At 40.1% G+C, this 26,438-nt stretch overlaps 1 protein-coding gene across 1 annotated transcript; it reads right to left on the bottom strand.

Annotated features, from left to right (window-relative positions):
• LOC142411416 (solute carrier family 22 member 15-like) lies at positions 1-25,904 on the bottom strand. The gene is made up of 12 exons (XM_075505305.1): positions 25,780-25,904; positions 23,641-23,787; positions 19,681-19,813; positions 18,847-19,011; positions 17,077-17,206; positions 15,111-15,332; positions 13,310-13,450; positions 11,445-11,530; positions 7,133-7,241; positions 2,628-2,700; positions 1,959-2,122; positions 1-988 (listed from the first exon to the last, which is right to left on the bottom strand). The coding sequence occupies exons 1-12, from the start codon at positions 25,867-25,869 to the stop codon at positions 976-978; spliced, it is 1,473 nt and encodes a 490-aa protein (XP_075361420.1). The 5' UTR covers positions 25,870-25,904; the 3' UTR covers positions 1-975.
• Positions 25,905-26,438: the final 534 nt, after the last annotated feature.

Below are 26,438 nucleotides of genomic sequence, written 5' to 3'. Positions count from 1 at the left end.
CAGATGTTAAATAATTTTATTTTTAATAACAAAATTGTGTTGGCCTTCAAAAAACTGTAACATTTGTGATGCATCTATTCCAACGTAAATATATTTAACCGTTAACCAAACACACATAGCCCCCTCACAGGAAGAATTTCCAATTCATATGTGCAATGTATTGGATTACATATTATTACATATATTGTACAATATATGACTCATGTTCAATAATTTCTAGCTCCACATGTACAGCTAGAACTTAATAACCTTTGTTTAAAAGGTTACTCATCCTCTCCTTTAAATGCACCTCTTGAAGGCCTGACATCATTTTTCCAATATAGTATTATTTTTAACTTTACCTATCTTTTCATGTACAACTGTATTTAAAAAATTACTTAGTCCCACAATATAAAATCCATTTATTCTCCTTTCAGATCTCCTGTTCAGGTTCCTTATGCTAGACATACTAAGGCCAGCAAGCCATCTTTGGTCTCTTCACACTGTGAGGTATACCATAATTTAGAGGCAAAAAACCCTGTAGAGAAAATTAGCATATACAGGATGCTGTTACTTTTCACGATTACAGCTTGCCTGAATATATAAGGACATCTAATTTTTAAATTATACACATCACTTCAATTACAACATTATAGCTTAATCTGAAGCTAGCAATTACGTTTTGTAAAATAAATTAATACTTCATTTTAAGAAGCTGTAGAGAAGTCCAAACATCCAAAATAGGCTTTTGTTAAGCCATTAACGCACAGATTTGTCACCTCTTTTCTCACAAGCTTTGATCAACTTCTTCCATCTTCTCAATTTGCCTCCACATAAAACTGTTCAACGTGCTACAAACAGCATTATACATGAGTCCTCCGACATTCCTGTCGGATATATAGAGCAAGATTCTGCCCTTCAAGTATTATAGCACCTTCTCAATGGAGGCTTCATTTTCCACCACAGACGGGCCTTCTGAAACTTAAGTCTTTTCTTCTAACCGGTTTGCCTGTCAGACAGAAGAAAAATAATTACTGAAAAACAATGCACATGTCTGATTTTTCTTGTCCTGTTTTATAGGCTAATATTAAATGTGAAAACCAGAACTCATTGATTTTTTTAAAATTAGAAGGGAAATGATATTCAAAAAGCTCAACAATTATTTTTTTTTTCCATTTCAACTGAATGCAGTATTACTATGTATTAGGCCTAAAAAGAAAGCACAATAGTGTGTGTAGTATGATTAAACGAAGTACAATAATTACCAGATAATTAACAAGCTAGCATATCAAGAAAAACACATTTTATATCTACACTAAGCCTGCTTAGTCCTCAGCTAACAATTCCTTTCTTATAGGAACTCCCCCCCCCGCCCCCCTTTTAAAACTAATTCTTCCAGGAAGCAGTTCCCAAACTTAGGGGGTATACTTCATATTTTCTATTCTATTACCCGTTGAAACGAACAAACCTTTCATTTGTCACTTCAAAAATTTTGTTTAGTGCATATCAACAACAGGAAAACACTCTAAATGGCTCTAACCCCAGGAGACTAATGAAGGATAAAACACTGCCTCATATATATATTAATTTTAGATTATGATCCACTACAAAACATGACAAAAAGGCACAATCCAATACATGAAAAATATGCCTAGTTGTCTTACTGTAAAAGCACAGGAATGTTGCTGAATGTATTGTCCCTGATTATTTCAGACTGCCTTTCTAATTTTCCGTTAAGGAAACAAAATAGTATTCATTTACATATAATTTCATATATACAGGTGAAAGCTGTTAGCCTTTTTGTCTTTAAGAGCCAAACAAAGAATAAATTTAATCTCCACTGAATGCGAGAGAACGATGGCTTTAAAAGCTTCATGTACACGTTCATTCATGCACAATCTAAGCAATATACACTAAATCATGGCTTGCATAAGATAGAGAGGAAAATAATGCAAAGCTACAGTAAAAAAAAAAATTACTCTACCTCTTTGTTTTTAAGCACTTGGTATTTGGGACTCTGGAGATCTTCAATGCTCTCAGCAATTGGCTTATTTAGTGTTTCTGGCAGAAGGAGAGTCAGGAATCCCGCTGACAGTCCACTGATTCCAAACACCACGAATGGTACAGAAGGACTAAGAGATTTCTAAAATTAAAAATGCATAGTAAAAACCCAGCATTGTTTCCTGCTCTTAAAATATATAATCCATATGAACTGCACTCAAAACCCAAAGACTACAACTTTTCACTCCAGCAATTTGTGCAGTTATCCATATACTGGTAGAACAAAGAAACCCAATAAATGTCATTTCACAGAAACAGCTTCATATGAAAACTTTGTTTACGTGCCTAAAAACTCAGATACTGAGTGAGCCTTAGCAGTACCAAATGCATTGTATGACAATCATTTCACTAACAGATAAAATATTAACACAACACAGAACATTAGATTATTTCCAAAAAGGATAAACTACCAGGTATTTTTAAACATCTTGTTCATTAATTCTTGAAACTGAGTGAACGTTACTTAATTTTTCATAAAAACAATGTTTTTTTAAGAAATATAGGCATATGTGGTACCAAAATCAGCAAAGTGCTTTTGAGAGAATTTAATAAATCTGAGTTACATAAAAAGTAGAAAATAATCTTACCATAGATGGCACAAATGGAGCCAAAATGCCCCCAAATCTGCAAGACATGGAACAGACACCCAAGCCAGCATTTCTGTTTCAAACAAAGGATGAAAGATTTGTAGTTTCAGAGCCAACTTACACTTTTTTTTGTTATCAAATAGTCTTTATTTAAAAAAAAAACCAAACAAACCACAAACTTTTTAAATTACCTCCAGCAGTTACTCCAAAGATTTTCGACAACTTGCTGCTAGCAAGGTTAATCACACCCTTTCAAACCCTAGCAAAACCACCCTGTTGTGCAATCCTTCACAAAAGTTTGAACAAAGGGAGAGGTTTTCCAACCTGCCATACAGGGCAATTTAATTGGACATCCCTGTTCTGAATGCGGAAATATTTCAAAATTTGGCAGGATCTTCAGGCAGAAGATCCTGAATGCTATCTCCAGCTCAGGCCGTCAGTAGCAGGCTCTCTTCTGCAACCTCAGGTTGCATAGATGAAAAGTCAGTGCTTACCTCCAAACAGAAAATAACTATTTGCCAATGTGAAGCTTGAAAACATCTGGCCAGATGTGTCACGAGGGGGCTGCTGAATTCTGTGCTCCCTTCAATTTTCAGACAAGTTTAAAACAATCTCATCTAGACTGTGATAATCAAAGCATGGGTTAGAACCACACAATCCTCTTCAAAGAAACTTTAAAAAAAATCCTCTAAGTCTTTCATTTCCTGATCAAATGCAAAAATCTTCCATCTCTGTATCACTCCTAAATATGGTATTTAACAGCCCCTTCAGAGACCAACATTGGCACCAGTCATCAGCGAGACAGCAAGAACCGGCTCATGGTGGCTGCTGTTCTCCCTACATCTGTCGGTTGCTTCCTCTCATTCATCATCATCCTCGGCCGCACCACTGAGCTGAGCTGCCCCTGCTCACCCTGTTTCCTTTTTCCTTTTCCTCCTCCAAAGACAGGAAGACAGTGACAGGATTAAAGAGGAGAAGCAGAGAGGTGACATGGGTCACTAGTATACCAAAACAACCCACCTGCACACCCCTTCCTAATGGCCCTTTGCACAGGTTAAGGGAAACAGATGATGGAAGGAGCTGATGAGAAGTCAGTGACTTCGGTGTAAAAATAAACAGACAAAGCAACCTTTTCTCTCATCAGGTCCTCTTGGGAAAAGGAAAATAGCAACCCACGCTTCCTCCCATTGAGGCAACATCGACCCAAACCCCACAAGACAAGGCCAAGCACCTCCCCTGTCAACAAAATCCCTGAGCAGATGAGAGGCACCAGTCTGTGTGTGAACCCTTCATTTAGAATCATCCTCCCCACAGACCCAACGCCTGTCCACATCCAGAGGTTTGTTGGCTTCTTTTTTTCTGCTGAGAGGGAGCAGGGCAAAAGGTGATCCTAAATGCAAGTTGTGTCATTTCAATTCCAATGCAAAATGAAAGCAGTTGGTAAAAGACTTTAGGATATCTATAGTTCAGAATTCAACAGAGTTTGGGTTACGCAGAACAGCGTCCTGGTATCCAAGAGGAAAAAGGCATTATCACCCAAGAACTATTAGTAAGTATTCTTGAGGTGCTGCACTGCCGATGGCTGACCACCCACCGCCTGTCTTACCTTCCTGCCCCGGTTTTACCACACTCACTAGAAGACCTGCTCAACCCGATGTGCTCCTACCATCCCACGGAGCACAGCGCTGAGCTAACGCCAGCCAAAATAGCTCTACAACCAGGGTGATCCCATCAGCCTGGGGCTTTGCTCATGCCAGTTATTCCCGCTGCAGCTGCCTGGCAAACGACACACGCCATGTGGCACTGCTCTAGCTGCGCGGCTTGCCCGGCACTGCCCAGTGAGTGGGGCACAGCCCTGCACAAATGCAAAAGCTCCTCTGCTGCTGGCACTGGCAGCTCTCAAATTTCACTAATGCTCACCAAGGATTTTTGTTCAACAGAAAAAATTATGGAGAGTTCCTTGCAAAGAAAGCCAGAGATCGAAAGGGCAAGTATTTTAAAGAAGTACAAACTTATCTACTACCACTGACATAAGTGAAAATACAATAGTTTCCTCAATGTAAAAATAAGCAAATAAACTTTCCAGTGCTATCCTAGACAGTCCAATGGCCCCACGCTGATTCCACCCATCCCATACAAGGATGCCATCATTTTCCAACCATTTTCTCATGAAAAAAACCTATGAGTTTGTTTTTACGTCTATATTACTAGAGCTATGATTACATTTTGTTTCCAAAGACAACCTTCCTTTTTGTCCAAAATGCAAGAGTAGTGATGTTTTCTATTTTTAACTTTTTTGTTCCCCAGCAGGTATTTTAAAGACACATCAAAAAGCAAAAAAGCCCAAAGCACATACACACTCTCCAGCTTGCAGCACCTCCCCATTTCTAGCATGAGGTGTATTTGTCATTCCTCCATGTACCAATTAACTTAAAAAATACGCCTAACAGTCCTTGTGTTTAAAGTAATAAGTAGGTTTAAATAAGGATCAGTAATGCTGAAGACATTTAATTTTTCTTCAAAACATCCCCGGGGAAGGGGGGGAGTTTATTCCACCTCCTCTGCACTGCCTTTGAATGGTACATGTCTCATCCCACGGCACGCCTAAGCTCCAGTGTCGAGCAATGCCAGCATCACTATAAAGCTGTGCAAAGCCCACCAGATGGTGCTGATGCTTTGGTTTAAATCAAACACTTGCCCATCACTGCTTTTCTTGCATAAACTCTAATATTTGCAATTAAAAGTGCCAGAGAGATATCAAAGAAATTAAATGCATACATTGTCACATGAGGAATTTTCATATAGTTTAACTTAATAGTTTGCCATATTATTAATCACGAGTTGTCTAATAAAGTTGCTGATTTTCTGAACTGTCTTTATTCTTACATTTTCTCCACTGACGGTCTGTATCTTTGACACATATCGTTACTTTTGTGCCAAAATATTAGTGCAGATTCTCAAATGAATTAGCACTTTACTTGATTAATTTTTCTTTTTTTAAATCTTCCTAATCACAAACATTTTCAAACACACTGAGACACTACTGTAACTCCTGCTAGGTATGAGCTGTCACATACTTGGCACCAAACATCAATGGGACTTTAGAAGACAGGGTAACATGAAACATGAGAACACAGTGAAACAAGCAAAAGCTGAGAAATTAAATCTGAAAATTTTTTAATTCTCTTGATTCTCAACTCCAGAAAAGCAGAGGGGACAGGAAAACAAACAAAAAAAACAAAAAACACCCACTAGAAAAGGAGACCTTAAGAACACACAAGTTTGGACATGGAGAATGTAAACAAAGCCCCACATCCAATTTCAGTTAGCATGCTTGGGACTTGCGTATTAAACCTAAATCTTTGCCAAGGATCACAAGTTCGGTATCTAGAAACAGTCAATCCACCTCCATCCTCACGAGTTTTATTGCAAAAACTGCATTCACAGTTTAGCTTTTATGCCTCCGTAACATATGGGAAATTGTGAACCTCAAAAGAAAAAAAAGCCAATCCAAGGAGTCACCCACATGGTTTTTTTTTTCCCCCCAAAGCCCTCAGTGTCCTGGAATCAGGTGATTTATGTCACCATCCTAATTACCTCTACAGTGCTACAGGACACATCTACCAGCCAGGACGCCTTCCTACTCCACGTCAGCTGTCAGCTTTCCTGCTCTCTCAAAAGAGAGCTCAATTTCTGCAGTAGTTTTGTAGTTGCTATTCTTGAGCAACTAGTGCAATACGGCTCAAATTCTGAACACGTGCTTTGAGTACCATTCAGAAAACCACGTGGAATCAAGATGGGGGGTGAGAAGAGGAAGACTTATTGTGGTATTATATTTTCCCATCTCAGGTTTATCTTGGGACAACAGGAGAGAGAATAACCTCACAAAGTGTTGGTGAGAACTATGAAAAATAAACTAAGGGTTTAGCCCACTTGTTCATGAATTAAAATGGTGTAAAGCGAATTACTGCCATACAGAAACTACTAAGATTAGTTGCATTATGAATATTTAATTAAATAACAAAGATATAGAAAGGCACTTGTTTTTCAGGAGGCAAACAAACATAATCACATGGGAGATATAAGTATACAGAAGGACTGTAAATAGTCCTTACTGCATAGTCTATATTTATAGTTAAGTTAGCACACACTTCCATCACATCATTATGTTTGGTTTTGCAGCCTGTAATTTTACTCCCAAAATCAATAGCAGAAATGAGAAATATGGCACCTAGCACTGCAGTGTAAGAAGCTGGTTTTCATATTTTTATTCTGCGTTCAGACATAGTGGAAGTTGCCACAAACAGCCCAGGAAAGTGCATTGGTGCAAAACATGTAACTAATAGAAGCCCTTTCAAGCCCTGGCAAGCTGCCTTAATTACAGAAAGAACTCATATTGATATTTCAGGTAGAAATAATTACAGATAAATATTAAAGCACACCAGCAATCAGTATCGCTTTGCATGAAAAGTATTTTCATTTACCCAGAAGCTCTGTTAAGTTACCTCAGTACTGTTGGGTATAGTTCAGATGTATAAATATACACAATGTTGAAAGCGGCGCTCACCATCATTTTTCCACACAAAGCTAATACAGTGGGACTGAGGAGCAGACCTTTCAAAAAAGAGAAAATAAGCTGTAAGCATAAATAGTCTGTTTTCTTACTCTTTTTACACAATGTTGAAAACATCTAGTCCTCTAAGAGACTGTCACACAAAAACAATGTTTCATCTATACGTTTTTCAACTACAAGCACAAAAGCAATTATCTCAGTTCTTCCCAACCATTCTAAGAGCTGACATAAGAATAGATGCATAAAATTGTATTTAGGACCAGGAAAATCTGCCCTGTTTTTCTGGGAAAGTATAAAACTATCACAGCTCTAGAAGGAAGGGATAATGCTTCCAGCTCTCTGGTCAAAATACCTTATCAGGTAACTACATCTTTTGACGAGCACAGACAATACAACCTCCTTGAGTAATTTATTAGATTAAAACCATAAAATTTGATTCACCTCAACAGCTTATTTGCTCCCCAAGGACATCCTGTTGGGACTTAAAATGCAGCAGCTCTGTAACTGGAAAGAACAAATGCTAATGCAGCCCAGTTTACTAATAGACAGTTTTTAGTTGGCTAAACTGAAGTGTGGTTCTTTTAAAGTCCAAAAGAAACCTGGCTTTTGTTATCCTGATTTTGGATACGGTTGTGTTTGCACCATCCTTTTTATTAAAAAAGAGAGTTTAATATATTTTTTTTAAGCATGAGAAAAGAATGAATGCTCTGATTAGCTGTATTTCAGGTTCTCTTCCTCAACACTGAGTTCAGCATGTTTCAGTTTGGATCAAATGATGTTGATTAAGTAATGGGAAAGTCTGATTGCTTTCAATTGCTTTTCTTTTAATTTTGCCCTTGAATATTTTCAGCTCTATTCATCTGATCAAGTCAGATTCTATTTCAGCTGAAGCAGAAATTCATTTGTACGTAAACTGAAATCCAGAAACTTGATTCAATTTCTTTAAGTGTGATGCATTTTTGCAGTTATTTCTGTAATTCATGCAAAACAGATGCAACATTTCCATCCAAGTTCTCCTTTTCCTCAGCAAGAACTGGAATATTACATACAGTTGGCAGATGCAAAGGTGGGAACCTGGTCCTCAGAGCCCTGCTGGGTGCCGTCAGACAGCTGGGACATCCCTTTTCTTCCATCAACCAAACATGATGCAATGAAGAAGAGATTTGCAATTCTCCAATGTGTTTTAAAACTTGCTGGTTTCTTCCCAGAGAGACTTAAATTGAACACTGTATATCCATATACTAGAAATTTAGCATTGGTGCACTTGGGAAGTTTTAGTCTTACTATGAAAACAGAAGAAAGGGTTTGTCTAGACAGAGAAATTAGCACTCAGAAGCTCAGGAGTGAATTTAAAGAGCACTGTCTTCTCCAGGTTCCCTCCCTCAGGGGAGGCTGAAGGCTGGCCACGCGGGGAATTACTACAGGATTCTGCACACTGGAAATTCACTGCACATCAGCTTCCTTGTGTAAGCAAGTCCAGACATAGTCATCACATTTTTTTCCTTGGAGTCTTGGAACACATTTTTAGCAATTCTTGAAGAACAGTCCATTATTTTCTTTACATATATAAAATCTAACACCATTAAGCAGGAATGCACTTTCTTCTGTGAGGATTCTCTGACCATTTATAGGTCGTTCACTAGGTCCAGCCAAGCATGTCCATGCAGCATCTTTAACACCTACATTTGGACTAACACCCTTTCACCTGAACATCCAGTAGCGGCACTCTGCACACAATTCTGCTTGAAACAGTACCGTCAGGGCAACTGTTTCAAATTTTGGTAAAAGGCAAAGTTGTAAGTTCTTACTAAATTCATGCATTTGAGTTTTATTGATAAGGAATAATCTTCCATTAACTGATCTTTTGAATTTAGGGAAGTAATACAGGGGAAAAGGGTAACAAACCCTGCTGATGTTTAAGAGCTTCCAGAACAGAGTTACAAGTTTTGATGCCATCACTGCCATTAAGAGTCTCATTTGCAGTGCCGTTACGTAGATTCACCTTCTGGCTGTCATCTTCATAAGCAAAAGTTCACTTAAACAGTACTTTTGAAACTAAAGGAGTCTTTAACTTTACTTCAGAAAAAATATCCACCACGAAAGCTTAGTTCTCAACAAACAGAAATACCTAACATTAACAAAAGCTGAGACAACTGATTTAAAGAACTGCAAATTTTCTTTCCTTCTTCAGTGGAAAGCATATCAATGAAAGTCACAAAAACTTTTATGTTCAGCACAAGCAGATAAATCGACATGAAAATTAAAACCTAGTTACCCCTAGACTACAAGTCTCCTTTGCTTGCTGTAATATAAAGTGGATACAAAATGCAGAAGACATCTTTGTGCTTCACAGCAGCTTTTGAAAGAAAAGAATATTACAGCTCCATTCCCCCTCCGCTGTCACTCTCCCGCACCATCTTCCAAACTGATACTCACACAAATTAATTGATGAGTTCTAAGTGATAAGGGAAGAGAGAGCTGAGGGGATATATCAGGTTTTTACTTAACCATTGAGGGATTTTTTAGTCTCAAATTCAGTGCACATCTTTAATAACTGAAATGTTCTTGGCTTATTCCACAGGGGAGATGACTTGGACCAGATTCTCATTCACAAGTTAGCAGGAGTTATTCAGAAATCAAGTGAAGGTTACAGACATCAGACGCAAGTGCCCAATATCTCATTAAAATCTTAAATCCCTTGTAATAAAAATCAAGGCTTTTGTCAATCACTCCGAAGAATGCAGACTTAGACAAAAATTAAGAAGTGTTCTCCTTAGTAACAGGAGACTCAGGTTAGAGATGCAACCACCCTCATTTCATCCAGTGAAGTGACTCACCTTCATCATGCTTGAAGCCGAATTTCTTTCTGCTTAACTGACACAGATCACTCTGGGCCAAGAACCAGCTTTGTTCTTACCAGAGTGAAAAGTAAGACGTTTTAATGGGATTAAAGTCAACCCAACTGGAAAAGGCAGAAGATTTCCTGAAATTTAGCAACTCTTCAGGAATTATTACCCTATCCTGATTAGTCACTACTGCTTTTCTTTCATTTTGTTTTAAAATATATAAAAAGCAGCAGAAAGAGCAAACTTGTTGGAACAAAGGAAGAAACAGTCTCAATAAAAGGAGCAACAAAATGTCTGAGGACTTGAATTAACACAAGCATGGCAAATAGGATTATGGGATATTTTCTCTCGCTCTGTTTTTCTTCCTGAGACTTTTCTGAGATCAATTTGAAATGGATGCCAGGCAGCATTTATAGCTGTTAAGGATAAACACAACCTATAGAAGGCTACCTTGTAATCACATTGCTGGTGCTGCTGGGTCAAAACACTGGTAAAGCTAAAACATTTCTACTGACGGAATATTAAGGAAAATACAGGCAGAGAGCTGCCACTTCTATTTGTTAGTGTCATACAGATGTAAGTTTTCAGTAGCTAAAATAAATATTAGCACAGAAAAACTACTTGAAATGGAAAGAAAAGTGAAAATAAAAAACCAAACCTATGTGAATGTCACTGACAATGTTAGAAAAAACACATCTTTTGAGATGAGAAAGATACTTGCTGATACTCCACTGTTACCATGAACTGTCCTCACAACTGCATAGTGCAGCAATACACAGCATGGGATTGAGGAAGGCAGCAAGCTTCTTGCCATGCCTATGGCTTCCATATCGCAATTCTGACTTCCGTTTCTAATTTTCAAGTACAAAATACATTTTTTTAAAGCTTCAGTGGTTTGGGTTTTTTACTGACGAATTAAGCTTCTAATTCAGGAAAATCTCAGTTCCTATTTCTATAAGTATTACATGCCACCAAAACAAATGTAGAATTAAGCTTGGCATCTCACACTGTCAAGGTGCAGTCAAACTAACATTACACTACACTGCAGCCTGGCTATTAAATCCAGTATTTTAAGGTAAACTGCTTAAGTGATAAATTAATGCAGTGTCAGTATTTGAGACAGAACGCAATAGCTTGGTCTGACCTTCAAAGAGCCCAGGGCTTGCAGTCAGGCAAACTTAATTGATTAACAGGGTCAAATTATGCCAGCAAGAAGTTAAAAGCAATATAGACAAGACTGGGGCTCCCTGACCAGCCCTGGAAGGAAGAGACAGAGAAAGAGAGATGTATAAATGGATAGGGCTTTAGGCCCCAATACTCGGTCACAAACTGCTCATTAAGTTGTTTTGTCAGCTTTTATCCGAATTAACATCTACTTTAGCAGCAGTACATACTTACCAGCATTTGTTGGTAGAAACATGGTAAATATACAGGCAAGTCCTGCAAATATCAGAAAACATGTCATAGTTTTACGTCTTCCAGACCTAGAAGGAAAAGACCACCCAGATAAAGATGGAAACAAATTCCTTCAGTATTTTTTGAATTTGTCTGCAAAATACCAACTAAAGTACACAGCAGCATTAATAATAGTTATAAATCGATTGTACCTTGGTAAGTGCTTCAAATCTTGCATCATTTTCCTAGTTCTGTGTATTGAAGTCCTCCCACAAAAGCTTTCCCATTTCTAGCCAAGTTTTTATTTTTAAGCTATTAAATTTGTAGCCATGAGAAGAACCCATCTACTTCAGCAATGAGAACTCAGACTTCTTTCTTCTCTATACTGAGCAAGGCAATGGGCCCTGTCACCAAAAGGGTATTACAGTGCATACACACAAAGATCAAATTAATATTGGTCAAGAAAATGTAATTCTAATGCTTCCTAATCTGTATTTCTCTTTTACAACTTTGCTTAAATATATGCAGTTATGACACACAGTAAAACTATTTTGTATGCTTTTCTGTCTAATGGTATACACATGGAAATAAGCAAAGGCTATTTCTACTGCCTAGTGTTTTAAAATAAAAGAGAAGACGACAGGATAGAAAATCACCAGCTCATCTCCACATCTGCCGTACTTAAATATTTCATAATTATTTGCAAAGGACCACAAATAAAGATATTCTTAGTAACAGTCTGCAGGCATGTAGAAATATTACACATGCTTGTTACTTCATGAACTCTCACAGCTATTTCTAACTGCTACCCCACACTAGTAGAACTATAGTTTATCTGTAACAAACATATAATACTTGTTTTTAAAATCTTCTAAGTATTTTTGCAACAAAAAAAGCTATACTTTAAGGATACTGCTCACTAAAACTGAATGAAAACAGAGCAGCTGGCTTGTCACGTTCTGTTTTGCATTAAGTACCTAAAACTACATATATCCTTACTTCAGGAAACCAAAAGCTTGAAATTTACAATTAGTTTCACAAATTAAAATGAAAAAAAAAAAAGTGTAGGACTTGTGCAGTTTGTGCATGTCCTTGACTCAGGCTTCTTGGGCTTGAGGTGAAGGTTGGCTGGTTGTTTTGCTTTTTAGCTTGACCAAGCTGACAGCTTTTTACTGCCCCAAAAACCCAAAAGGTGACATCCTCACCTGACTGAAGAAAATGGGATTTTTGCCACTGACCTCAGTGAGACCAAAGTATCATTACAAAGACACTCAAACTGAGGGTTACAGGAAGCCCTGAGTAGCTCTGGGTTGCCAGACTGTTTGGCCTTTGGAAATAAGTACTCACATAAAGGACGGCCTCCAAATACACTGAAAAGTATGAAAATACACGGACATTGATCATTCGTGCCTTAATGAAAACTGAACAGCTCTCACTTCAAAGTTGTCTTTGAAAAGTTTAAGTAAAAATGAACAATTCCGAAAATGGCTTTCAACTGCAGCTGGTAGGCAGTACAAAACCAAGTCATTCTGAATAAAATACATGAGATCTATATAAGCTATAGATACTTAAATAACTAGGCTACTCACATTTTCTCCATAAAGACCAAACTCTTTTTAATAACATTAATCATTGAAAAGCTCATCTCTTGAGTAATTCAAAAGATGAACAAAACTAAAAAAGATAAGAGGTAGAAAATCAGAGTCCTATTTCTGTATCAACTGCAGAAACCCCTGCAGCGGAGTAAATCCCCAAAGAATCAACACTGTTTAGAAAAAACAGTGAAGTATCTTACTGAGAAAAATGTTAATATTTTTCTAGGCTATCTACAAATATATGCAGAAAACTAGGAAATAAGTTTTTCTTACCAGGATTTCTCAATAAAAAACATGCAGAGAGGAAATGCTGGAACTTCTACAAGACCAGAGAGCGCCACATTTAAATACAGATTTCCTCTTAATTCACCAGCATTTAAAGTTAGTCCATAGTACACAAAGCTGCAGACATACCTAAAAATAACCATAAAAGTTACATTACTAACATAACTGGTCTTTAGGGCTAAGAAAGTATTTAAAAGGTAAATTATGCCGAGTTATGGATTAGCTATATTGAGTTACATGCTAGGAAGAGAACTCTTATTTCCCATCAAAAGGGAAACAAGGCAAAGAGAATAGTTCCTATTTAAGGAAACAAAGTAAATTCTTGAAAGAAAACAAGTGCTCATATATACGCGCAGCATAACTTTCAGAATTTTCTATTAGCTTGGTTTTTTCCCTAGGTTATTTAGCAAATCTAATAAGCTGAACTGTAGGCAGCTGATGCTTAACTGTTGCAAAGCAATCCTATGAAAGAAAATTATATGTACATCCATTGCTTAACACAGAGTGTCTTCCCCAAACCTAGGGAAGGCTTCCCCAACAAACCTATTATCACTTTCGTTGGAAAGAACTAAGCCCCCAGTCCCCACCCCACAAACAACAACACTGGGTTGGAAAGGCCACCAGATACTACAAAAGACATTTTGCCTATTCCCTAGTCACTCCCTTGCTGTCCAAGCAGAATCTGGGCCAAGTGATGTAGAACAGGAAAGGAAAAGTTTGCCTGACACAGGGAGAAGTATGTCCTCTGTCAGTCACAGCTGAGAGCGGTGCAAAGGCTCCTGAGCAACAGCACAAGGAGCTGGGTGACGACCGCTGTAACGCCGCTCCATCTTAACAGAGTTTGAGAGAGAAAAACAGTGCTGCAACCTCTTCTTCCAGAAGACAAGAATGCCTTTGTGTCATTTCTCATCACCGTAATCACTTACGTTTACCTACCAGCAACTTAAGAGTGCAAGATGCTTCTGGAATGGTCCTACTTAGCAAAGACGTTCCTGCCACTTCTCCCACATCCTGCACATCTCAGATTACCCCCCACATCAAACTACTGATTTTTCTCATCTACATCCTGACAATCGTCTCAAATGACGTTGAACTTTAAAGGAAAACTTGTTCTTGGCATTTTGGAAAACGGCTGTTCCTCCGGCGGATTTTAGCTCAAGCCAATTGGCAACAGCTGCTGCTGTAACAACCAACCCAACACCTTCCCCCCTCCAGGGATTCCCTCTGCACTACCATGTATTGCTAACATATTATGTTACAACCTCCTGCGCTTCGGGGTGATTATTTTTTCCCCAAGTTGTACCACTTTTAAAGGCAGCACCTAATATAAATCTATGCAATCTGTATTTTCTCTTGCCCACAGTTTTCCTCCACTGAACCTGCATAATGTGCTTTTGGGCTCTTAATGCTTATTCTTACTCCAGATCTCTACCGTTGTCTAATCCACGTCGTCCTTTTCCTCCTAAGACTGGTTCAAATACACACCCTCTCAGTAATTTCTGCTTCAGCTTCTCATTTCACTCAATGTAAATATTATGTTCCCACCAGATTATTTCTTAGTAGGTTTTGAAGCAGTTTCTAAGTAACACACTGAAAATAAAACACAACAGCAATAATAATGAAACATCAACTTTACAACACATCATTTTAGATTATTATTTTCTGCCATCAACTGACAAATTTACGATTTAGTTTGAGGACAGAATTTTCAAAAGAAAAGGATGAAAATCTTAATCGTTTCCTCACGTCTGACTCATTCACAGCATCTCAGCATCTTGTTATTACGTACCAGATGTACATCAGTACGATGGTTCGCCACCGAAGGACTGGGTGTTTTACTAAGTTTAGGATACCAGGTGCTGATTCATCCTTTCTCAAAGTTCCTGCACTTGGTTTTAATTTTAGGTTTAATCTCTCTTTCCCATTACCAAGGGCAATATATTGCAACACATCTTCAGCTTCTGACGTTTTCCCTTGGGAATACAGCCATCGTGGTGATTCTGGGAGCATACTAACAGGAGAGAACAGAAAATCAATGATGACAAGTTCATTCCTATGAACACAGCACTAAAGTCCATCTTTCCATTTTGCAAATCAGTACTTTAAAAAAGTATCAATACAAATTGAGAGAAAAACATTCTATTTGCACTGTTCCGCATATTAAATTCCATGTACTTCGATAATAATACAGTTAACCTTACAGGAGGATTGTTGGAGATGCTTGACAAAGCACTCAGTCATATTAGAGGAGTTTAAATCTAAATCTTGACTTCTGCTGAACTGACTCGAGGAAACGCCACACTAGCATTATCCAGGAAGCATCTCAAATCCCAATTATCCGAACAGCCCAGATAAAACTTTGTTTTCACAAAGTTTCTTTCAAGCTTCTCCATTATGGGAAGAGCTCTGAGTTGGAGCGGAGAGAAGAGGAAAGAAACCTTACTGGGGAATTACTTGTCAGGCTCCAGTACCAGCTTATTGCTGCCCACATAAGTTTTAAATCTCTTATTCCCAAGTATAATCAGAATATCCTTGCTTACCACAACTTCAGTTCATGATTCCTGTTTTTTTTGAGGTTGTAGAGTGTGCTGCTGCTTTTATACGAGCCATAAAATAAAGAATGGAATATTTTTAACTGAACCTTTATTTTCTCTGGTACTTCTAACAGAGATATACATCCTACAACCAAAGTAAACTTTCATTACTTCAGAGAATCCCAGTATTTTTAGGATTTGGGGGAAGTAATTCTACTTCCATCAGAAACAGAACCCCATAGAGGAAAATATATTATGCAGAACTTCTTTCCTCAGCCCAGAGGCTTGGTTTTCCTTCACAACAGGAAGAGGGAGGGTTTTTTGGTGTATTCTTTAACAGAACTTATTTCAAGGGCAGATCTATCTAAAAAAAAATTGAAATAAAAAAAATAATTGAAATATAAATCGTTTTTTTCTATCTATGCTGTATGCTAGATATTCCCTGTATTAATGTGTAGACAACCTACTACACTAATTCTGTTATTTCTTCTACAGCTTTACCTAGTGATCAGAAGTATACAAGGTGTATGACTTGATATGTTAAAAGAATATTTTGTAACAAACACAGGCCAGACAAAGCTAGCACTTTTAATTCCTTAAATACTGATACATTTCATAATCATTTTTATGATAATATCCGTGTAGGAATTCTAAATAGGAGCACCCAAGCACAACAGTGCTAGGAACAGACACAAGGGACCTCAAAAGCAAGCAGATACATAGCGTATCATGCTAAAAAGGCAATTCCAAGTGCTCTCACTTATTGCCCTTTGCATGCATGCGTCTCACGAAAAGAAACTCTAAAATCCCTCTAGGATCACTTCCAAAACTTCTCAAGCGCCGAAGCCCTTCCTTGGCAGAAGGCAGTGTTCCTGGCTGACGCTCCAGCTCGCAGCCTCTGGCAGGGCTTCCCTTCCCCAAGCAGATTTGTAATCGAGTTTTATTGGACAGCTGGCACACAGCTGCTCTTTGCAACCCTGGCCACCACAGCTCTAACAGCATGCAGAAACACAAGCTCATCTTCTGGGTAACCCTGACCTTCTGCTTCATTTAAAACCGCTTCTCCCTTCACAATACAATTTTTCTCCTGCTTGGTTCACAAAACCATACTGAAAAACTTCATCTTTGTTTATACCTCTCTCTTGAATGATGACAAGAAAAAGTAACTGTTAAACTGCTGCATATTTTTTCTTATAATTATAATGCACGTGAACCACTTACAAAGAAAGAAGAAGGAAGATGACTCCTGGAGTATTCGATACCAAGACAAGGTAGCGCCATTCTCTTACACAGTAACCCAGTAAAGCATAAACAGCAATGCCAACTGCAAATGTCAAATTAGTTAACGAACCTAAAAACACAAGACCAAAACGGTGACTACAGAAACCATTGGCAAAAGAAAAAAAAAAAAAAATCTTAAGCAGAAGCCTGAAATTCCTAGGCCATGAAGTACCTAAATAAAATAGCAATTTTATGAGGTATCTTTACAGCACTTGTGAGCCACCTGGCTTAAGTATGTTATGCAATCCCAATGAAGGATAGCTTTGAATAATGTATGGAGGGACGGGGGGGGTTTCCCCTTTTAAAAATGAAGAGTGGTACATAGGAGAGAGCAAGATATGAACAGGAACCTACAGACTAAAGAGAAAACCTGAGGACAGGAAGGGGAAGTGTTGAGACTGAGTGATTTATTTAGGTCTATTAAGGTAATCTTGAATAGAGGTGGCAGGCTGGAACAGAAATTGGAAGTTATAACAAGTACAAGGACTGAGTTCAATACAAAAACAGCTGCAAGCCAGAGGTTTATTACAGCAGACTTCTGACGAACAAGCATAAATAAAAATGTTAAAAATGTGGGGTCAACTTGAACTCCAAAAGCCTAACAACAAACCTCTGCAGACTAACACAGGAGATCTCGTACTAACCCAGAAACTCTCAGCTATCGCCCACCAAGCCTAGCTCCCAGCCAACACCTAGGAGAGCTTCTTTAACACTGCTGAGCTGCGTCCAGCAGCTCCCTCTCCTTCAGCCCCCGATCAGTTGTTCAGCACCTCTTTCTCAACAGCTGAGCAGAACTAGAATAAAGCAGCTAGAGCAAGAAGCAGCAGGAAACAGACTGTCTCTTCGGTCCACAGGAGGCTGGCCCTGCAGGGAGAAAGGCTGGGAAGAGCAGAGGTAGACAACAGGGCAAGGAGGGGTGGGAGAGAGAGAGGGCGTGAGTCAAAAAAGTGAACCCAGGAGAAGACGACAATTCAGTACTTAAAACAAAAATTAAGTGGAAAGCTATAACTAAACCACAACTGTCTCGCACATCCCCAGGAGTCCAGAGAAGAAATAAGAAAAATAGTAGAATGAGGTAACTGAAGAAATGAGAGAGAGAGAGAAATATGCTCACAGCCACAGCAAGTCAGCATTTGGACCAAGTTTTTCCCTATGTTGCGCTAACCAAAAAGGCGTTACAGTCTGAGCTACTCCAGCTTTACAACAGATTGATGTGCAAGTGTTAAATTTATTTTAAGTCTCGGCAGTGGCATACAAAAAAGGACATTTAAAAATACTGGATGGTCAGCACATTCAGCAGTGGAAAAAACACTATCCAGGCACTAAGTCATTTTGTGGTGCAGGGAAACTTCAAAGAACACTTTCAAGAATACCTTCCCAAGATACCATACAGCATTGTTCAGAAGTTGGCAGGATCTACCAAAACTTTTTTTTTTTTTATGTAACGCAGCGTACAAATTGGGAAGTTTTAGGAATCAATGTACCAATTTTAAAACCTCAGTTTTGCTGTTTATCAAACTTAACTCCATCTTCCTTATTCAGGCACCTTTCCCACAGAAATTAGAACTTGGATGAATCACATCACACTTATTTGACTTATGCTACAAACTGACTTTACTTGGTACAAACATAAGGATTTAAAATGTAAGGTATTGATAGTCAGAACAATACATGGCACAATAATAATGATTAAATATTCCCAAATCCCACCTGTAAATGACCAAAATGATTTTCCTACGTATTCTTGGGTTAGGACAAAAGACACAAGAGCCATTCCACCATTCACAATTCCAACAAAAAAACGTGAAACTGCAAATATGTCATAATTTGGAGCTAATGCTGTGACATACCCAAAAACAACATCAAAAAATAGACCTGTAGAGAGAGAATAAAATGTAATTAGTACTCATGCTATGCAGCTTGAACTCAGAAGAAAGGCAGGGTGCACAGTTAGTTACTGACGGTAATTTGTAGTCTACAGTATTCTCATCTGTAACCTCTCACATTTGGCTTTCTGAAGTCACACCATATGAAAATTACAATCACCAAGTCACACACTTGAGGTCCACAATGCCAAAGACGATGTTTCCTTGAAAAAACATTCTCATTAAACAAAAAGACCCTTTGGCTGCAAACACAGCTGGAGAACACCAGGACATGAGTTACCCACTCTAAAGATGTTTCGGTAAATCATTCTCCCCATGTCCTCCCTCCCCAAAAAGCAAATTATTTTTAATGGAGACAATATGGTCAGGCAATGTGTGGAACACTATGCTCAAACAGTGATAGTCAGAGCAAAACCAGGTTATTTTTCATCTCCCATCGATATTCCAGTGACCACTATGCTGCCCAGCACACTCATACTAATGAATTTTAGTGCTGCTCTGCTCCGAGTGAAATGCTTATACAGATCATTGACTCCAGAACATTGACGCAGCACGGTGGCCCGAGGGCAGCCTCTGGGCAGGGTGGCCCACAGGCAGAAAAGAAACAGATGTTGTTATCCACGTAGAACGCTTAAGAAAAACCTTTTAACAATCTTACCTGAGACATACACTGGTTTCCTGCCCAGTTTATCTGACAAAGGGCCAAATGTGATATTTCCAATAAGCAATCCAGCAAAAAATAGGGATGATGCAAGGCTCACTTTGTAGGCTTCTTGTTCAATTAGGTACCACTGTGAAAAAAAGAATCTCCTTACTGTTAAAAGTATTAACACCAATGTGCTAGCTTCCTCAAAAATAATAAAAATCTATCAAAATTCTTCTCTTGCCATTTTCCACTTCTTGCTTTATATCCAATTAAAGTTTTGTTCAAAGTTTGATAGGTAAGCCAACAGTAGTCATATTTTTTTCCTAACAGACTCTAACATCTCTACTTTCTCTCCCCCAAGAAATTTCATTATAATATTTTATAACCTTTCAACTTGGTAAATGTAATTAGTTGCACTCCAATTCCCAAGCTTTGACAAGGCAACTTATCTTAAGTTATTAAAACAAGGGAAGTCTGAACTGTTAACAACTTAGCCATTTCAACATTGAACAAGCTTAGCTATTTGAATGAACAGGTAATAAAAATTATTCCTTAACAAGAATAAAGCATGTTCGCTATTGCAGCACGTAGAGAGTTAACGCTGTGCAGCTACGCTTCCTGAACCATGAGTAATCCCTGGTGCCCTTTCTCCTCGTACACATGTTGAATTGTTAAAGAGAAGCAGGAAGGGATTATGGGAAGATGTCCTTATTTTATAAAAACTCTACGACCTACGTATTGACGACTCGTTGATAGTTTAGTATCTTATTGTGCACATGCATTTAGAATCAAACAGGAGTTAGAAACAAATGATGGGTTTCTTTATAAAATGTAGATTCTACCTCATCCAAAAGCTAAACTGAGGCAGCATAAGCAAAAATTGTCAGAGGAAAAGAAAATGAACTGACAGTGAGCTGAAATCAGAATGAAACATACTATTTCCCGACGGGGCAAGGCACACAGACAGCTTGTGCAGCCCCCCAGATGCAAACAAGGAGGATCAACACTCATAGAAACGCACTGTTGAGATTACAAACATTGCTGACATCGTGAACTTGGGAAAGAACGGCAATCAGAAAATCCTAGGTGATTTTCTGATTTTCCAGGAAAAAAATTTAACTAATTCAATGCAAGGCTTTAGCCAAAGAAGTAATTATTATTTGAGTGTTTCAAATAATTCCCAGTGTATTTACTGGAAAATTTACTTTCGAAAAGCAGATGACTGCCATGCTGACTTAAATTAAATTACATGTGTAGTATGTCCTTTGGGGAGAGAAAGAAGGATCCTAATCCCATTGCTTTTTTTAAGTAGAAGGTTTAAAAAAAAGAAAGCTGAAAGGAAGAGGCCCATGACCAAAATCCAATACAGCATACTAGGACCTCAGCCCTGAAGTGCCTGCCTTGAATTAATACAGATCCCCAAAGAATATTAGGAATTTAGTGAAACTTTTTAATTATAGCAATCTCAAGAAACATATGTTTTTACTTGATCTGAACTCACATAGTGGCAAAGTACAGAGAAGACATGGCTCCATCCACCCAGTAACCCACCCGTTACCTGTGCCCTACCCATCCAGCAGCCTGCAAGGCGCAGGTTGTGGGAGTAGGACAAGATTTAACACGTTCACAGGATGCCTTCTGTAGCCCAATGTACCCAGTGTTCCAGCACTTCAGAGTTTTGGGGGACTTCTCGATACTCTGGGAAGGTAAAACTCCTGTGCAGCAGCATTTGCAGCTGGTTTCTACTATACCCCGCTGGGTGGTAGATCCTACCCTGTTACATTGGATAAAGATGTAGCCCCGAAACTTATGGTTTCTTGACTTTCTGAGGAGACTTCAACAATGAAATATTCCTGGGCACGAATCCTCAGGAAACTTGAGGTATAAAAATATCACAGCATGTGCTCTCCAAGGCACAGAGCACTGCTGGCCTAACTCCTTCTCTGTGCTAGCACTCCACAGCATACAAATTTCGAACTCCCAGTTCCCGTCTGCAGAGCGTTTCAGGCTGATACAAGAGACAAAACAACTTTATGCTCCCGGATATGGTTGTAAAAATCAACTTCTCAAAGGCAGAGGACCAATTCTACACCAAATGTAAGACATTCCTGAACTCACCTTCCTAAGCATCACCACTTGTTAAACAAAGCAGGGGACTAAGCTGATGCCAGACCAAGACGCCATTCTAACAACTGTATTTTCCATGAACCAAGCCTGAGCTATTATTTACAAAGTCTTAGTTACACCAAAATTAATTACAATGATTAGTTCTCACAGCAGAACCGGAGAGCTGCTCTGAAGTTTTGTTGAGCTCCAGAGCAGAACAGTGCCCCTGCCAAACCAGAACAGAACTGAAAGTACTTACAGTTTAAGCTCCACCACCAAAATAAAGGAAATAAACTTACAAAAGCAGCTTCCTCTCTCAGGACAGCACAAGAGAAAAGACTGCTTTTCCAAACTGTTACTTGTGCTGCTTAGCGTGTCACTGGAAGATGCTCATGTTTTAACAAGTCTGATACAATAATCTGTGAAGAATATAACTTTTAAAAGAATGCGTCTATCTACTTTATTTGCACAAAAGGAACTTGTTAAATATTTGTCAAAATTAACTGTAGCTTGCCAACAAAAACGTTGCCAATTTTGTTATCACCAAAACAGACGCCCTCTCAGCTCTTTAAATCCACGTGGCAGTTTGATTTAGTTACTAGACCACTAGCATACAGCAAAACGTTGGCCAGCATCTAAAGATTCCATGAAAAGACTATTAACAATATAATTCAAAAAATCTTACAATAAAATTACCGAAATGAATGGGAACATACATTTGTTTTGATGAGTCTTGAGAATTACTACACATTTTGGAAATAGGGACACTGACTTCTACATTTAAAAACACACTATTAGTTAAAATTTGCTGATTTCTGATTATAAATTAGAGTACTACCCCACATCACGCATCCTGCTGAGAGTCTGAAACTGAAGGGTGATCTTGGAAAACATGCTAATCAAAAAAATCTGTTTCTGACAGAGGATATGATCCAATATTGCATCATTCCTTCTTATGTCTAGCCACTACATTTTTCCAAGAGAAACATCACACAGTCACATTTGGGATAATGGGAAGGAAGCAAAAATTTGGCACCAGCTACACCAAGTGCTAACCTGTCTTATATGAGTTTACTGACAACTGCTCCAAGAATTCAATCAGCAGAACTCTGACAGTTCACGCTACAAGCCAAGCCACCCACACAGTCTTTTTTCTGGCACTGGCAGCAATGCTTAGGTCACTCGCGCTTGCCTGAGTGGTTATAGCCGAGGGACTAGCAAAAAAACAAACGCAGCCTTTTGCATGGCATTCACAAGGTGTGAGGATGAAGGGTCAAGCTTCTGTCCCACTCGGCAAACTTCAATCTGTTCCATCTCCCACTCTCACCACACATTAAAACACCCAGACATGTGGTGCATGAGTTTCATTTTCATACTAGTTTTAATCTTTAAGATGTATCTTCTGTGAGAAACTAATGCAACTCATGGTACAGCTTACATGCACAGCAGATTGTGCAGACACGACAAATTGAACCTTTTCTTGGTAGAAAACAGACATTAGGAGGAGCGCATACTAAATTCCAGAGTTATAAACTGTAGTTAAGTGATCATTCTTCATTAGCAATGACTTTCTAAAACATCTGAAGGCAAAGAAAACTGAAAACAAAATAAATAAAGAAAGTTTAACCTAAACTAATAAATATTAGATTTACACTAGGAAAGCAAAACTAATAATTTAATCATATACTTTCAGATTTAAAAATAATAATAAAATAAAAATCCAGATGGGTGGGTTCCAATAACTTTTAATAGCATAAGCAAAACATTACACTAAGCCCTGCTCACCTTTTACAAGCGCCACAGCCTGCACTAGTGGCATAAATCCCAAGAAGAGAAGAAACGGTTAGGCACGATGGAAGTACTTGCCTCAGTTACTATAGATGTGAAGTTGTCTGCAAAATGGATATGCTTGGCAAGCTCAGCTCTGCTCGCTGGAATTCCTTCTTGGTCTATATGATACTCGGGCACAGCTCCCACAAGCACAATGAGCATCGACTGACAAGCCACATATACCTTAAAATAAGACACAATCATTTACCCTAAACAATCCCAAGGAGACCTGATGGAATACTGTAAGCTTCTCATTAAACTAACAATTAACAGTTTCCCTTTACCCAGCATCACAAACAAAATGCAATCAGTCTACTCTGTCTAAATCCCCAGATGTGATCATGGAGGCAGTTGGGAGCAGCGGGTACCATTCCAGAGATACTGGTGCACTTTCAGCGAAAGCTTCATCTTGCCACCCTCCTTTCTGTTGCAAAGTTGTTCAGTTTGTTCTTGCTGTTTTGTAGCCAGGCACAGTAAAGGGAGATACCAAGAACTTCATCATAGTTTCATAGCTGAGATCTAACCCTTAGACCAAGGTTGTTGTTATTATTATTATTATAAACAAAATTTACTTACTATACTCAAAGAATACAACCTGAGAAATACTCAAAAGAATACAACCTGAGAAATCTAAGATTATATTTTTAAAAGTCTCTGCTAGTTCTTTCCATTGCAGAGACTGAAACCTTAACCTGATCATTAGGAAAACTAGAATGTGCAGGAATAAAAAAAGATTTTCATAAAGAAACCCTTATGAGAATATTTATTCATCAATACGAGCTCCAAGATGTTTTGAATGTCTTCTGCGTTTTGCATGTGATTTATTTTATTTTTTCTAACTTAACAGTATCCTCAGCACATCCAAGTATTAGCAATTTTCAGCACGTTAGCATTGATGGAAAATTTTTGAATCTAGAATGGCTCCCTTCATCGGGCCACAAGTCTTTGGGTGGTGGATTTGGTTGGACCTTTTTTTAACATGCCATTTTATCCTGTGCTTACCTTGAATGCTCTTGCAGAAACAAGTTATAAACAAAAACCTGCAATCAGCGTAATCTCCCTCCCTCACAACAGTGTTTTAATTCAAAATACAGAACTGCACTAACAGGAGGAAGCCTGTTACAAAGAACCTAGGCGAATGCAACAGATAAATGTTTGCATGCGGGGGTGTGGACACTATTTAAAGACAGCACCCTGCATACCACTTTTCACAAGAGATTAAAAAAAACAAAAAAAACCACCTAAAACCACAAAAAAAATAGTTGCTGTGGTTAGACTCCACTTCCTTCCACTCAGCAGAAGCTTAAAAGGCACTCTTCAAAAAGTGGAAGATGTTCATAGAAATAAGGAAAACAGATCATAAACTTTGAAAAGTTAAGCATGTAAGACAGCACTGCGGCGAGAAAGAGGTTTGAAAAGCAACTTGCAAAAGGAACAAACCCCACCAAATCCTTTCTGAAACGCCCATGAAACAGCGGGGCTCTGAGAGGACGTTTGCCACAGAAACGCTCGGGGAGGGTTCCTTCGCCATCCCCCCGCAAGAGTCACTGCCCAGAGCGCCGCAGAGGAGCGCACAGACGAGGCACAGGGGCCAGGACCAGCGAGGGGGAAGGTGCTCAGAGGCGGAGGAGCTGAGGGGCAGGACCCCTGGCCCCCCAAACCGGCCTGGAGCCCGGGGCAGGCCGGCTTTCGCTCTGACAGCGTTTCCTAGGGGGATGCCCGAGCCACCTGCAGCCCTCCGGCGGGCGGGGGTGCGGAGGGAGGGCAGTGCCTCGCACCCCCGCCCGGCTGCCGGGCGGGTCAGGAAGCGGGTCCCGAGCGGGCGCGGGCATCCCGGCAAACACGGAAAGGCGGCCGTGCCAGTAAGAGTGCGTGGGAGCAGCCCCGTGCCCTGCGACGCACGCTGGCCCCCGGCTCTTCCTCCGCTCTCAGCCCGTCCCGCCGCCGCGCTGCCCGCCCTCCCCGGGATGCTGCCCGGGCTGTCGCGGGCCGGGGGAGGGACAACGAAACGAAACCAAAACAACCCCGAACAACCCAACAAAAACCGGAAAACACGGAAGAGGGAGTCCGCCACCCGCAGCCGCTCGCACGGGGACCGGCGGGCGCGCCCTGCCCCGGGCGGCTCCTCTGCCCCCGCCCCGGCCCGCAGCGCCTGCCGCCGCCGCCCCGCCTCACCTGCAGCAGCACCAGGAAGGCGGTGAGGCGCCGCTGCCCGCCGCCGAACTCCCCCGCCGCCCCGAAGGCCTCCTCCAGCCCCACCGCCATGGCCCGCCCGCCGCCGCCGCCGCGCTGAGCTGGCGCCCGCGCCCCCGCCTCGCCCCGCCCGCCGGCCTCGCCGCCCCCCCCTTCACCTGCGGCCCCGCCGCCGGGGGCGGCGGCGCCCGCGGGGCTCAGCCCCGGCTGGGGGCAACCGGCTCAGCAGAGCGCCGGCTGAGCCGGCCGCCGCCGCGCTGCGGGCCGAGACCCGGTGAAAAAGACGGTCGCTGCTAGAGCGGCCGTTCTGTAGCCAGAAGTAGCAAGGCAGCCGCTACACGGGGCGAATTATTCGTTAATTTAGTTTAAAAAAAACGTGATCCAGAAGAATCGCCCTGTGGGCTGAGCTGAGTGGAGAGCAGCAGCAGGTGGGGGTGGGGAACAGCTCTCCCCTACTCCAGGAAGAGAAGACTACCAAGATAGCAGGTTGCCCAAAGTAAGATGCAAGGGGATATGGCCAAATCTCCTCTCCAGCAACAAGGCACTCAAAGCAGAGCTGCAGGATACGCCCCAGAGAAGAGCAGAGCCGCTCAGCAGTTGCTCCAGAGCTGTTTTTAAAATGGGAGCAGCTCTCCCTCTTC

This window comes from Mycteria americana, chromosome 6, assembly GCF_035582795.1.
Source record: "Mycteria americana isolate JAX WOST 10 ecotype Jacksonville Zoo and Gardens chromosome 6, USCA_MyAme_1.0, whole genome shotgun sequence".
Taxonomy (NCBI): domain Eukaryota; kingdom Metazoa; phylum Chordata; class Aves; order Ciconiiformes; family Ciconiidae; genus Mycteria; species Mycteria americana.
The sequence above is the reverse complement of the archived record's forward strand: the minus strand, read 5'-3'. Positions and strand labels throughout refer to the sequence as shown.